This window comes from Corvus hawaiiensis, chromosome 8 (assembly GCF_020740725.1).
Source record: "Corvus hawaiiensis isolate bCorHaw1 chromosome 8, bCorHaw1.pri.cur, whole genome shotgun sequence".
In the NCBI taxonomy this organism is placed as follows: Eukaryota; Metazoa; Chordata; class Aves; order Passeriformes; family Corvidae; genus Corvus; species Corvus hawaiiensis.
In genome coordinates, this window is record NC_063220.1 from 28,055,907 (window position 1) to 28,070,286 (window position 14,380).

Here is a 14,380-nt window from a genome sequence, read left to right on the forward strand (position 1 = left end):
GCATGATTAAGACCTGCTTTGTGTTCCTCACGGGTATTTCCCCCTCTGTCAGCCGCCCTCTCTCCCTGCCCTGTGGGAACAGCTGCCCCACTCACCCCACAGCTGGCCTGAGGACAAGGATTTGAGGGAGCTGGTGGCCCAGGAACCTGTGGCCACCCTGCTCCACAGCAGCGTGAGAGGGAAAGAAGCATTCCTCAGTACAGAGCATCGATCACATATCTCAGCGTGTTCAAAGAAAGTGCAGCCATTTGAGAACCCATGAATAGCATTCTCTGTTCCTGCTACTCTGTCCTCCTGTCTTGGGATAATTTAAAAGTATTTTTTCCCCTGTGTTTGAAAGCTAAACATTCAGGACACACATTCAGGAGTTCTGCATGTGACTACTTCTAACAAAGAACTTCCAGTCCACTTTAAAAAAACGTGTGTGTGTGTGTGTGTGTGTGTGTGCACCCCCACATGAAATTTAAGGTACCACGGTTGAAAGGCTGCCAGGCCCAGCTGTAAATGTTCTCTTAATGAACAATGCAGGGTGGAGTGTAAATACTGGAAAATCCTCAGTGGCGGAACCAGTCATGCAGGGAGGCTGATACTCAAACACCAGGGAGGCAGAGAGGAACTCACTTTCAATTGCACAGCCAGACCACAGATGTTCTTCAGCCACGGGAGAAAAGGACCACATGCTACTAAAATCCATTAGTCCTCTTGAAGTATTCAAGAGTGGTAAAAAGCAAATGGGTCATTTTGTCCAAGTCTCTATTTCTCCCAACAGCTGAGCAAAGCACAAGTGACTGAGACACGCGAGGTGCAGTGTGGCAGTGCCTGACAGGAATTTCCCACTAAGTGTGTAAGGGTGTGCCTGCTACCAGAGTTTCCCTGCTTGGGAGCTCAGTGCAGCTCCAGCAGTGGTGAAATGAACTAAAGCACGTGAATCCCATCTGGATGGAAGCACAACTGCAGCAGCTTCCAGACAGAGGCAAACTGGACACCTGCCACAGCAGTTTTTGTTAACCAGCTTGTAAATGAGACATAACACACACTTCGGTTGCAATTATTTTTTAATGGAAAAGTCTAATCAATGTTTTACATAAATATCAATTAGTGACAACAAGTCAGTTGAGTAAGTAAAGGAATACATACCCCCAAGTTTTAAAGGCTCATAATGAACTGACAAAGAAGCACATAATGACAACTATACGGAATTGATTAGAAGAGGTGGGCTGCACATCAATCACCTTCATTAAGTTCAACTGCTAATCAGATCAGGCTGTTACTGGAGTTAGTCACAGTGCAGTCTTCCCATACAGCAACAAGGACACATGTGAAGGGGAAAGTGAACTTCTAAAACACCTCTCTGCCTCCTGCAGAAAGCCCTGGCTATGAAAGTACAAAAGCCTCAAGTGTTTTGCTGATGTTAAGCCCTTTCAGGGCCTGGTTTCAGATGTGCAGTCTCCCCTTCTCAGACTGAAAACTTACTTTTAAATAAATGCACAGGCTCAATCAGACAGGAATGTGTTCACACTGCAGAGTGATACCAAGGTCGGATCTTAATAATAATTTCTTTTCTACAGGGTTGTGAAGAACTCAAATCAGTTTTATTCCCAGGCAGGCAGCAGGGATGGGGAGAAGGGGGGCCTATTTTCATAGTCATTAAGAGCAATTTGTTAAGTGAGTAGAAGCTGCACCAGAAACAATGGAACTTCACAGTTTTTCCAAGGAGCCTGAGAGGCATGATCCACGTTTTCATCTAACATCTTTGCACTCTTTCCCACAGGCTCAAACGGCTAAATATCTGAAGAGGTATTGCTCATATTTTATCCACAGCTTCAGGGAGATCCGAGTTACTGGACCCCACTTTCACATACATAATCACATGGAAACCACAGATTAAATACTTTTAAACTGCATCAGTAGGAGCCACAGGTTGCCACGTCAGTGTTTCCCAATTAAGCAGCATGACATCAATCTGCTGAAAGGTATCTTATTCCCCAAATATTACCTTTAAATATTAGGTGGCTAAGATGCCTGCTTTCCAGTGGTTTAATCAGTAAAAATTCATTATGAAATATCTAGAACTAACAGAAACACATTTCATTTTACAGCTTTTTCAGTGACATTCAAATAGTCTGTAAATGCTGGGGACACAGTAGGGTCTGATCTACTGATGCACGAAAATTAACACCCTACCCTGTTCTCTGAAAGGCTCAAAAATACACAAGAAAAGTTTTGATACAAAAGTAAGTCTCCTGTCGAGTGTTAGGTCCCATAAATCCATGTCTTTTTCAAAGTCTGGACTACATATACTCAGCTGGGAACTGCACCAACACAAGATGCAAATGAAGCCTCCACAGTGAGCAACTGCTCCATAAAACAAATTGCTTCCAGGTACAGCCTAAGTAAGCTGGAACCCAACGCATGACAAAGTTGTAGCAGCTGAAAGGAACAGCAGCACTTCTGAAGTCACTGTCAAAGGTGGATGTTCCACAGCACCAGGAAGATTCTGCTTTATACCTGCACTGGCTTCAACATACTTCAAGTGACAACCCATTAAAGATCCTTGTATTCCCAGTAACAGATACAAACTTGCTAACACCTCTATTGCATCAGATTGCTTATGCTCAGTGGGTTTACATTTCAGAATCAATGACAACAAAAAGGGATCTTTTGCTCCGTAACTGTTAGATAAGGAATCTTTGTTATAATTTTAGAAGAGAAAGCAGACGGCCTAACACAAAACACAAGCACTCAGCTGGCTGCAGTCACTCAGCATGATGTGCGACTGATAGCAGGAAGAGGATGACTTCAACACTTCCAGTTCTTCACATCTAAACAAATTTAAAATAGGGTTATTCACTTTGATAAACAGCAAGCAACACTTTGGGGAAAAAAAAAGCCAACTATAAGATACCCTGGAAAAAAAGTGATACTAATATTCCTCCTAGAACTGAGTATCCTACCTTTTAGGGTTTGAAGTACTCCTGCTAAGGACCATTTTCATTATTTCAAAAGCAACTACAAAGAATTATGATCAGAAAGGAAAAACATGATGTCAGCTGTAAATACATTACTGAGATAAGAAAGAAGCTGCCTGGAAATTTACACATTGACTCCACATCTTAGTTGCAATGGAAGTTACCAAGTGTCCATCAGTTGAGAGATTTACACAAGACCAGAAGTAATTCCCTCCCTGGCTTGTGATCAAGAGAGGAGGAATAATAACAAAGGAGAATGGTCCAAGCTGTTAAACAGGTCTATGGGGAGGGAATTACTACACTGTTAAACATCACATTTAAAGAACTGAAGATGACCATTAGCTGCCAGTGTCTGTGTTCTGTACCCCCAAGTTATGTTTAGGCTTAGCTGTTCTAATACATTCTGCATCCTACCTGTAAAGGAGACCGATACAGCCATTTTTCGTTATCTCCACTGAGTTTCATACAGGCAAAAAGGTCACAAACTGTAGGAAGGCCAAAGTCCTGAAAGAGAAGTCACCTTAATTACCAACCTGAACGTAATTACATTCTCATGTATCTTCTGTAAAGTGTTCAAAAAACCGAATCTGATTTTTGAGTCTTTGAGATTAATACTTTCTTCATTTAGTACAACATATTAACTTGTTTAGTGCTAAGTAACTAATAATTGTGAAAACATTAAAAGAGCCGAGAAACCTGAAAATCTTCAGTCAGTATTATCCAGAAGAGCTAAGACTTTGGAAGAAAAGGAAGTCATTAAATTCAGTAAAGCAATAAACCTGGCACATAAGACACAAAAGTATCAAAAACTTATGCTCACTTGTGCTTTCTTGCGCAGAAGCCATTTATCTTCCACTGGAGGTGGGTTTGCATTTTGTTGGTCATTTGAAGTCAACACCCAACTGTTTACATTTAAGGGGAGGTGGAATGGAGCCAGGAGGTCTAGGAAAGGACTCTTGAAACTCTTGTCTGCTTTTTCCCGACTCTCCTTTTCTTCTGTGCTTTCTGCTTTATGCTCAGTCTTGGCCAGCCAGCTTGTCAGAGGCCTCTCGAGCAATGCTTTCCAGGGTTCTGCGACTTCTGCTGAATAATCTGCTTTCTCTGCACTCAGAGGTTCCCCTGGGAGCTGCTTTGAGGGGCTAAGCCAGGAACTGGCAGGAAATTTGGTCTTCTCATGCTCAGGGTCTGGTACATCTTTCTGGCTGACTGGAACTCCGTTTTTGTCCTTCCCATCTTTCTTCAGAAGCCATTTGCAAAGAGCCTCTTTTCCACAGTTTTCATCACACACACATTCTGAAAAGCTGGCACACAGATCATTAGCTTTGCACACATCTTCCACTTTAAAGGGGGCCTGGGGATGCTGAAGAAGCCAAGCATTTACAGCAGATGTAGTGGGCGATTTCTTTCCATCAAGATGCTCATTCAGGCACTTCAGATTTCCCAGGTTCTCAATTTCCACACTTTTGCTCTGGCTGCCACAACAACTGGTACATGTTTCAGCTTTGAGAAGCCAATCATTCAAATTGCATTCTTCCCTAAAAGGTTTAAATTCATTCTTCCATTTCTCCTCTGAAGCAATACTTCCATTTTCTGTGTCAGGAGTAAGCAGCCAGTCAGAAAAGTCCATCTCTTCTTGTCCAAGGGATTCTAATTCCTCCACCTTTCCAAGAGTGGAAAAGGATGAGTTGAGAGTAGAGGTGGAGTCCTTGCGACCAGGGGACTCTGTCTTCCCAGCAACATCACACTGCTGACTGTGCAGGAGCCAGTTCTCCAAATCCTTTAGATTTCCCCAGGCTTGCTCAAAATAACAGACTTTGGAAGAATTCAAATCCTAGTAAAGACACATTGAAATTCATCTATTAAAACTGAAAGGCAATGTTCAGTTATTGTTTGCATAGAGCTCGGAGCATTCAGCTAGTAAGTGCCAAAGCATCAGCTGAACATGAGACAATGAAGAGTTCTACAGAGTTTAATTCCCACCACATTCTGCCTGCAATCAGATACTGTGTTTTCCCCTGTTAAAAACTAGGTTAGTGCACAAAAGGTTTACCTGGCTGGGCTCTGACACACATTTTTGCGTAACCCATTCCTCAAGATTGGTGCTGGGAACATAGGGAGCCTGGCACACACCCACAGGCCTGCTTCCGAGTAACCACTCAGCCAGAGAGGCACTCACTGTCCCACACAGTGTCTGCTGCTGAGAGAGAATGTCCTTGGTTAGGAGAAAGACTAATTGCTGAGCCAATCTATGGTGAACATCAACACAGGCATTCAGCATCATGCATCAGTATTTCTGCACCAAAAGGAAACACAGTCCCTTCTAATTACGAAAAAACCCATAGGAATTGGATAGTTCCAACATCAAGGAACATTCAGTTAAAAAATTGTCAGTCACACTCCATATACACTTTCACACTGTGTTCTTGCCTGTCTGTTCCTGGAGCAGCTACAGTATCAGATCACTCTGCTCACCACAGCCACTGGCTACTCAAGCATCTTAACAAACACAAGCCATTACTCAAGCTCACTTAACATGCTTGAGTTCTCCTCTTTCCTCTAATGCAATTAAACACTCACAGACACAGGTCAAGCTCACCTGCTCACAGTTCATTAGGGCACAGTTCTGCCCTGGGAACCAGGGAGAAGCATTCTCTCTCTCTGAGGTTTGCTGAAAGAAAAGTAAACGTTAATTTAAATCTCCGTTTTGTCCCGTTTCTAGGACAAATTCTACAATAAAGCAGAAGTAAAGCACAGTTACACCTGCTCAGTGCTTCATGGCTAACAATGTTCTCAACGTTTACAAACAGAATGGAGAAAGATTGACTATAAAAATACTACCTTGAGTCTGCTTCCTTTAACAGAATTGTCTCCAACAATACAGGAAATATGCTGCTTACATAAGAATCCCAAAATACTTCTATAACAGAAAGCATCTACAATGCTTTAACTATTGCTAGCTAAAGAGAACAGTAACAAATTTTCATTTGCTGGAATAGAGAAAGAATGCAGTAGTCATTCCCTCAGCCTCTGCCAAAATACATTAAAATAACATATACATAACTAAACTCAGGGAAAGTGAGAACTACATGCAACAATTAATAAACCACTGTGTATTTATTATACAGCTAAAATTATATGACTCGTGCACAGGATCCATTCAAGCTGTCACTAAAAGCAAAAATAGCACTTGGAATAGATTGCACTACTGAAAATAAATCTTTGAGGCAAGTATTCCAACCCAGGGAAGTCCTGGTGCTTACCATCGTTTTAATGGAACCAAATGAGGTAATAGCTTGGCGAAGGTAAGATGTGTCAGCCTCAAAATTCAAGATGGAAGACTCTTCAGGTTTAAGTGTAAGACTTTCCAGTCTGAAAGAGTAAGGTGATAGTTACAGAAAGAAAAAGAAATTACAATATTCTTCATCCATTCTGTTTTGGAAGTCAGTCCATTATTTCATAAAAAGGCTTTCAAGCTACTTGGCAGTTATTAGGTAACAAAAAAGACTTTTAATATGGCATACAAAAAAGAAATGGCTATCTACAAACCAAGAATAGAATAAATTGCCAGCAAAACACAAGTTTCACCTTCTTACTTCAGCTGCCATCAACAACTAATATTTGAAATAATCTGCATAAGTGAGTACCTCTCCTGCTCATTATAGTCCTGATTTATTACCTCAGACTTTTTTGAAGTTCTTATTTCTAGGAACTATTAAAAATGTAGGAACAGTGAGATCTATTATTAGTTCTATTAGAATAAAAAATCAGATTCAATTGATAAGTTAAAATAAACCCAACTGTGTTAACTTGCATCATAAAATCTATTTACCTCTCCAGGCAAACTGAAATCTGGTTTGCCAGTTCGTTACTGTAGGAGCGTTCCAGCTGATGAATAAGGCAATTGAACTGTCCCAAGTACTGCATGGAAGACAAAACACACATTATTGTTTCAGCTTCCAGGATCAAAAGTGAGACAATACTTGCAAGGACAAAGTTTGCTTGAAAATGCCGGTGCAGCAACCGACAACCAAGCCTCACCCAGTAGAGCTGCTGTGCCTGCTGCTGCAAGGCCTCCTCTTTGAGCTGCTGGATGAGATCCACCTGCTCGAAGAGCCACACCTCACGGCTGCGCAGGCATTCCAGCTGCCGGCTGATGTGGCTGTGGATCTTGGCCTTCACCTGTCAGGGAACACGCACATTTCTACATCTGTCAAGCGGAGTGAACAAGCATGTGCTGCACTGATTACAAACTACTGTTTGTCAGTGGCAAGTGGTATTTTTAGAGCGATTTATTTCTCAAAAATTCATCCCAGTCACCCACAGCACCACATGACTCAGATCAGTAACAGTTCCAGGGCTACCTTTAAAGAGGTATCAAAGAATACTGTTATTTGTAATCTCTCTCTATTCTGATCTTTCAACCAACAGCTTTTGGAAATTCTGCATGCCTAAGCTAGTAATACAGGAATACCTTTAAGAAGAGCATGGCCAAATGACACAGCAATGTGTTTGCGAATCGCTAGGAAAATTTCAGACCACCATGATAATAGTAAGTATTCTGGAATAATAGAAACTTTCATTGAAGTCATGTTAGTTATTAAAACATCTTTAAGAAGTATTTAAATTAAGATAAAGAATTTTAAATTACCTCCCGCCAGTTTTCTTTAATCTGCTGTTCAGCTTTGACAATTCCAGATATAGCTGTTTCCAAGTCCTTCTTTGCTTGAAGGCACTTTGCCAGAGTCTCACTGCTGCAGGAATTTCTATTTCTATCTTGTGGTGGACTCATTCTTGAAGTGTTCCTAAAACACAATGGAAAAAACTATTTCTTAATAGTTTCTATTCCTCTTTAACAGAAGAGGAACAGCATCATATGAAGAACCATCTGCTCTACTTCACTATAAAGGTGAACAAAAAAACCCCTAAGACCCTACACAGATGCAAGTTTTCTAAACATAGATAAAGCTCTCCTCCAGGAGCAACAGCCATCTCTCAAACACCTCAGCCCACAGAATTTGCACAATCACAGGAAAACCAACAGATATTTGACAACAGCTTCAGCCGCAGGAGTTTAGGCAATCCTCCCCTGCCAGCCACCTTCCTCCTGCTTTTATGCCTAGCCAGCAAACTCCAGAGCTGAGGGGCTGGTTAAGGGAAGGTTCAGCAGCAATGCTGGAGCTGGGGGAGAATGGCCCAGCCGGGGGCAGGAAATATTTCAGTCACCCTTTTTTCCTCTGCAGGCAAATGAGCTGGCTCCCATAAATGAGAAAATTCCAATACAGTTTCACCAACTGAAAGCCCATGTGTTGCTACAAAGATCACTCTTTACTAAGCTGCAAAGGCCACAACTTTTAACAGCTACCCATTATTTTGTCCTGGTCACAGCTGTGGTAGCTTAGTCAGCTTCGGCATAGTCTCAAGTAAAAGGGGCTCAAATACAAAATTTCTACAGAAGTTATACTGGTAAGGATTCTGCAAGTAAGGGGGAAAAGATAGTATAGATTTTTAGTAAAAATGGGAAGGATCAGCACTTTTCCTCAACAGTGGGTTATTTTGTTACCGAAGAGTTTGAATTCTCTTGTCAGTTTCATGGGATTCCTGAAGCACTAAACATTCATAGTATTCCTTCTACTTAAAACAAGTCCTCAGCAATGACAGCTATGGAAATTCCCAGCAGATTTAAAGCGTACACATGTGCCAAGCTAAAATGTCACAGATTTTACCACGGCTCTAGACAGAAGTGAAAGTAGTTTTGAATACAAGACAACCATGAGCTTGTGTTCCTAAGCAGCTATTTAGTCGGCAATTTCCAGGCCTCATGATCATATAAACTGCAACCCAAAAATCCTTCTACAGCCAAGATCCACCAGACAGATATTAAAATGTGTTTCAGACAGGAGAGGGCTAAGCGTGGCTTGCAAGTGCAAGGTGACAGAAAAAGCAATGGTCACTGTGGGGCAGGAGCAGAGGCTGCACCTCCCTTAGTTCCCTCAACACCATGGGCTTCCTGTCTCTCCAGTGCCTCCAGACATGAGACATGGACTAGGCACAGAAGCCACCCCAAGACCCTGAACACAACTCAATCCCATCCTCACCATAACATCTCATCTTCTAGGAACTGCAGAGCACAAATACAAGAGAAGAGAACTCAAATGGAATTTTTAAGCTTATGTTATTTTGCACCAAATCAGACAGGGTGCAGAAGTCCAAAATACATAATTCTCCATGCTGTGCTATGAATGCCAGTTTTGTCCCAGTATTTGCACACCCTAACTCATTCGCAGGTTCACTTCTGTAAGGTTTCATCATCTTCACCATGCTAGTCATGTTCAAAAAAAGGTAAGCTAACCTTTCTCCTCACAACACTCCTTAGACTTTATCTTGCTTTTTCAACTCTCATGTTCAACCTACAGGAGGTAGGAGCCAAGAGTGTAGGCGGGAGCCCTAGTCCTCAGATGTAATCTAACAAGTAGATTACAGCAATACACCCAGCCAAGAAAACAAGGATATCAGATACCTTAAAAACTATCGTAAACTCAAAAGTAAATATTAAAAATCATATTGATTATTAATTCATTTATTATATTCTCACGTAAGTCAAAGTCTGAAAGGCTAAATGTAACTATCATATTTGCTCACATAATAGACAATGTACTTAAAACTCTTGTGAAAATTATGTTAACCTACTTTATCATACTCTTCATTAGCAACACCATAATGGCACAATCAAATTAAAGAAGCTTGCACACGCTTCTCTAATGATCTCTGAAACTATTGTTTGTTGCTTTTCCTGTTTTTCGATGATAGCAAGAGACTCTCTCCGGAATGCGTAGGGAGAATGAATGCTGAATGAATTCCTCCAGCCAGCCAACTCCTGTTAAAATGGCTGTTCTTAGGCTTTGTCGAAAATTAGCCAGTAAAACTCCCATGTTGAGCATGAGAGCCAATCCACCTTTCTTTTCAATTTCCACAAACCTCTAACAAAACTAAGTGAGGGCAAGCACCTACTTCCTTGTTTCCCAGTTTCTCCCAAATAGCACTGGGAATTTAAGATGTTTTCAGGTCACATGCTCTGAAACACCCGCGTTCACACACTTCGCCTCAACAGTTAACAAAATACAATTACTTCTGCAAGAAGACACACAGCCGGCAACACACACTCACTTGTTCTGGCCATTTCCGTGCCACCAAACTGTTTCCAAGCACACGGGGGTCCCCCCAGTCCCCGCTATGTGCGTCACGGGATGCACACCCCCCACCAGATAAGCTCGCACTTACTTTCCGCGCTCAGGAAGCAATCCCACAATGTCCTGTTTATAACAAGGCTTCCATTCCCAGACTCCCGCTCCGCTGAGGCACGGCCTCCGGAATGCTTTCCAGAACGCACCCAACCCTGCAAATTCCGCTCCAAGCCCTGGCTCGCCGGAGCGGCCCCGCGCCTTATCGCGGTGGCCCAGCCCGCGCCCCTCCCCGGCCACCGCGCCCGGCCGAGCCCGCACGTCGGCAGCGCCGGGGCGGGCCCGGGGCCGGCCGCGACCCCCGTGCCGGGCGGGGACCGAGCCGAGCCGCATCCGCTCTGCAAAACACCAAGTGCCTCCGAGCATCCCACCAGCACTTCAAACCGCGAAACCTCAAGGTTTTGCAACAAAACCGCTATTTCTTGCAACTTCAGAAGCGCGGCAATGTGCCTCCTTAATGCAACAACAAAGCAGACCCGAGCGCCAAGGCATCCAGCGCGGATGCAGCAGCAAGAGCTAGAGCTGCGAGCCGACCCAGCCGCCGAGCTCAACCTTCCGTCCCTGGCCATGCACAGCCCAGCAGTGAGGCTCCCCATCCAGCACTGAGCCTGCAACGTGCCGGAAATCCTGACACTCGGAAATCCTGAGCCTCTCGGATGCAAGTTAAGCTCCTGGAAGGACCAAAATGACATGCACACACATACACAACTCTTGTTTCCATAATTTCACACACACAGCTGAGGAAAGCACATAGAATGGCCTCGGTTGGAAAGGACCTTGAAATCATCTCGTTCCACTCCCTCTGCCATAGCCAGGGACACCTCTCACTAGACCAGGCTGCTCAGCACCCCATCCAGCCTGGCCTTGAACACTCCCAGGGATGGGCAATGTAGGTGTCCTCACCTGCATATAATCAGTAAAAATGTTATAGCCATTAAACCAAAATAACTGCCTGAATGATGCAGGAAGATGGTATTATTGTTCCTAGGAAAACAACTACCAGTTTTTACAGGAAGACTTCTGACTTGCTGGAGAGCTGTCACCCCAAGACCCTGCACCCACAACTCCTGCTCACAGTATTACTTCTCCTGGTGCTCTGTGCAACCTCCTGACTGCCTACACTCCACCCCTGAGGTGTTAATTTCCATAGATCAGAAACTACTGGAGAAAAATAATTTTCAGCTTTTAATTAAGTATCTGGTGGCTGGGGAGCAGAAGAGGAGGAGACAACCCTGCCTCTTCTGCACAGTCTGCAAACAGGCCAGCAGGAAACTGGTTTTACCAGCTTTCACTCTCAGCACAATCATCCCTGCTGCCCTTGGGAAGAGCATTGTTTTCCATTTCAAATGGGTCACCTCAAAAGCATGGCTGTGCAGAGCCTTTGTTGGGGAAAGGCTTCTAAAGGGAACGAAGCCTCCCATCGAACAGGCTCTATTTATAAATGTGGAATGACTTCTTCCATTTGGCAGGACAAGGCTGCTCCAAAGGCCTCTCTGACCTGTCTTTATGTGGCTTTAAACCAACTGGCCTGTTTGAACTGAAATCCCCATGGATTTCCATCTTACCCCACCAAAAAACAGTAGTTCTTCTTAAGAAGCTCTCCCAAATTAGGTACGTGGGAGCTGTGGTCAGGGAGTGAACTACTCTAAGTACACGAGCTGAATCCTGGAACTTCCCATTTACATCCAAGCATAACAAGCACTTTGTACAGTTCAGTATCTGTGTAATGTGCCAGTATCTGTACGCAGCTCCAGATGAGGGGATTATTTTACTCCAAAACAAATATATAACACCCTATTTTTTAAGTTACAAGTTGTGTAAAGGAAAAAAAATAACCTTGAACAGTTCCAAGTAAGAGACAAAGTGAAATAAACACCTTAAGGAATAGTAACAAAAGTTTCAGGTAATACATTTTCTAAAATTCGGGTAGTTTTCACCTGTCTGCACAGTATATGGTCTGTGGCACAGATCTGAACATGTGTGACTACCTTTTCTGCCTATTTTAGCCTCAAAATAGCCCAGCCAGTGCACAAAGTACTTGTATTGAGACACTCTCACAAGACCTGGGCTCTGAACAGTCACAAATCACTAATGCAGCTGTGAAGAAGTCTGATCACCATTTCATTCCATCTATCATAAATGTATGTTTTATGCACAACAGGCATATAAGTGAAATCACAAATTATCTGAATATGAAGGCCTGAAATCTCTATGCTATTACTACTGACAGTACCAGAGTGACAATACCCCAGAGTGGGAAAGACACACACTTATCTTAATACAGATTACACATTACAACACAACTATCTTCCACACTTTTGCACTGAAAACCCTTTGGAAAACAAGTAACAAATCCCTAGCCCTGCGTGAAGCATATGGCCCCAAAGATAGCACTGCCATGCTCTCTGCACATCCATCTATCCAATGTTATGCACTTACACCGTGATGAACAGTGGTTTTTACATGGCTGCCAGCTTTCTTCCGCTCCCGTGACTGCATACCTTACCCAAAGTCTCAAGGGAAGGCAACCTTGTTCCTCTGACAGCTTTTCTCTTTAGTCCCAGCCATAAACACCGAGTTTAAAGCTGTCAAACTGCTTAGCAAACCCCTGGAAGCTCTGGCTCACACCACTTACCGGCACCGAACAACACAGGTCGGACAAACTTTCAACAACCACGATGCGGCAAAACCCCGACCATTCCTAACCCAGACATTTACTGCTTATATAACGTCCGAGAAGCGCAGCTGCTAACAAAAGACTTTGCCTTTGCAATCAGAGACGTGGCTTTAGGAGCGCTCGCGACACAACCTCTCCGGGACGCGAAGAGAGCGAGATCAGTACAAAACCCCGTCTCCGTGTCCCGTGTGAGCCCAGCGCCGCGGAGCGTCCATTTCCCGACCGACCTGCTCGATCCAGGCCGGGTGCCTGGGCACTTCCCGCTGCGCGGCACGGGGTGCCTTACGGGGTGCCTTACGGGCAGCTTTACGGGATTGCTCTCGGATCCTCCCCGGGCGCCTCCCCGGCCCCGCCGGCCCCGCCGCTCCCTCACCGCCGTCCGCGCGCCGCTCCCTCAGCCCGCGCCGTCCGCCCGCCGGCCCGCGCCAGTCCCGCGCGCTCTCGCGAGACCGCCGCCCCGCGCGCCCCCTGCCGGCGCGGCGGAGGGGCTGCGGCGGCGCTGAGGGAGCGGCGGGGGCTGTGCTGCTGCTGCTGCTGGTGCTCCACACGGCAGCCAAAATCCGGGAATCACGGCCGACCCGGCACGGCAAATCCCCGGAGCACAGAACGTGTATCTTGGGCCGAGCCACCGGTTTGGGGCTTCCGCGTGTCCACCGGAAATCTCCCAGTGTACGTGGCTTGGTTTGGCTTTACACAGTACAGGTTTGGGGTTTTCCTTTCCACAAGTGTGAAGCCCGGCAGAACACCTCCCAGTACTGCCATCCCGCTTTCCAGCTGGGAAAAGAATCCAGTTACTCCTCGCTGCCCACGCGCGTTAGCTGGTGAGGGGCGAGGAGATCAGCTCAGCTGGTGAGGGGCGAGGAGATCAGCTCAGCTGGTCAGAGCGCGGAGCCGATGGCGCCGGGGTTGTGGGTTCGATCCTGGGGTGGCTGTTCAGGAGCAGGACTCGATGATTCTTGTGAGTCCTCTCCAATACAGGATATTCTGTGATTCAGTGAGATTCGGCCTTTCTATGACCACCCGGCCAGCATATGTGTGAAATGCTGCCTTTTGTAGGTGTGTGCACAGCACTTAAAGATTAGCAGAGAATGTATTGGGGCTTCAAGCAGAAAGGACTTCAAATGGAAATATAAGTAGCTGAGTACATGCGGTAGCTGAGTCACAATTTCCTACACATTTCCTCCTCTGGGCACAGACCAAGGAGCCGTTCTTTTGAACAGGACCTTGCTATTCAGTGCTGACATAAGAGAAAGTAGAAGTCAGCCACCTAATCCCAGATGTGCTGTTACCCTAGGAACCAGCATTTCAGGTATTTGGCTTCCTTGTATAAATATGTAGGAGACACAGGGTGTATTATATAATCCTTCTCTGATATTTGGATTTAAAAGGAAAAACAATACCAACCCTGCCTGACCTTGGAAAACCAGCAGTGTTGTTGTGTCCGCCCATGCAGTTGCCCAGCAGGACTCTCCCAAGAAAAGAAAGCTACCTCTTCT

The 14,380-nt window shown here is 44.7% G+C and overlaps 1 protein-coding gene across 5 annotated transcripts; it reads right to left on the reverse strand.

Annotated features, from left to right (window-relative positions):
• Positions 1–1,037: 1,037 nt before the first annotated feature.
• On the reverse strand, positions 1,038–13,300 carry NCOA4 (nuclear receptor coactivator 4). 5 transcript variants are annotated; one of them, XM_048311147.1, is made up of 10 exons: positions 13,258–13,300; positions 7,618–7,771; positions 7,008–7,148; positions 6,799–6,887; positions 6,230–6,338; positions 5,566–5,637; positions 5,020–5,166; positions 3,790–4,800; positions 3,384–3,473; positions 1,038–2,822 (listed from the first exon to the last, which is right to left on the reverse strand). In XM_048311147.1, the coding sequence occupies exons 2-10, from the start codon at positions 7,756–7,758 to the stop codon at positions 2,817–2,819; spliced, it is 1,806 nt and encodes a 601-aa protein (XP_048167104.1). In that variant the 5' UTR covers positions 7,759–7,771; positions 13,258–13,300; the 3' UTR covers positions 1,038–2,816. The 5 variants fall into 5 exon arrangements, with proteins under 5 accessions (XP_048167104.1, XP_048167105.1, XP_048167106.1 ...); XM_048311148.1 differs by lacking the exon at positions 13,258–13,300 and adding an exon at positions 13,112–13,193; XM_048311149.1 differs by lacking the exon at positions 13,258–13,300 and adding an exon at positions 12,843–13,078.
• Positions 13,301–14,380: the final 1,080 nt, after the last annotated feature.

Bases quoted from the DNA above. Each gene is read 5' to 3' on its own strand.
- NCOA4 (XM_048311147.1), bottom strand. From the start codon at position 7,758: ATGAGTCCACCACAAGATAGAAATAGAAATTCCTGCAGCAGTGAGACT. The intron at 5,167-5,565 runs GTGAGCTTGACC...ATTCTCTCTCAG, and splicing joins CCCTAATGAACTGTGAGCAG to CAGCAGACACTGTGTGGGAC. The intron at 3,474-3,789 runs GTGAGCATAAGT...CTTCTCTTTCAG, and splicing joins TTCTGCGCAAGAAAGCACAA to GACTTTGGCCTTCCTACAGT.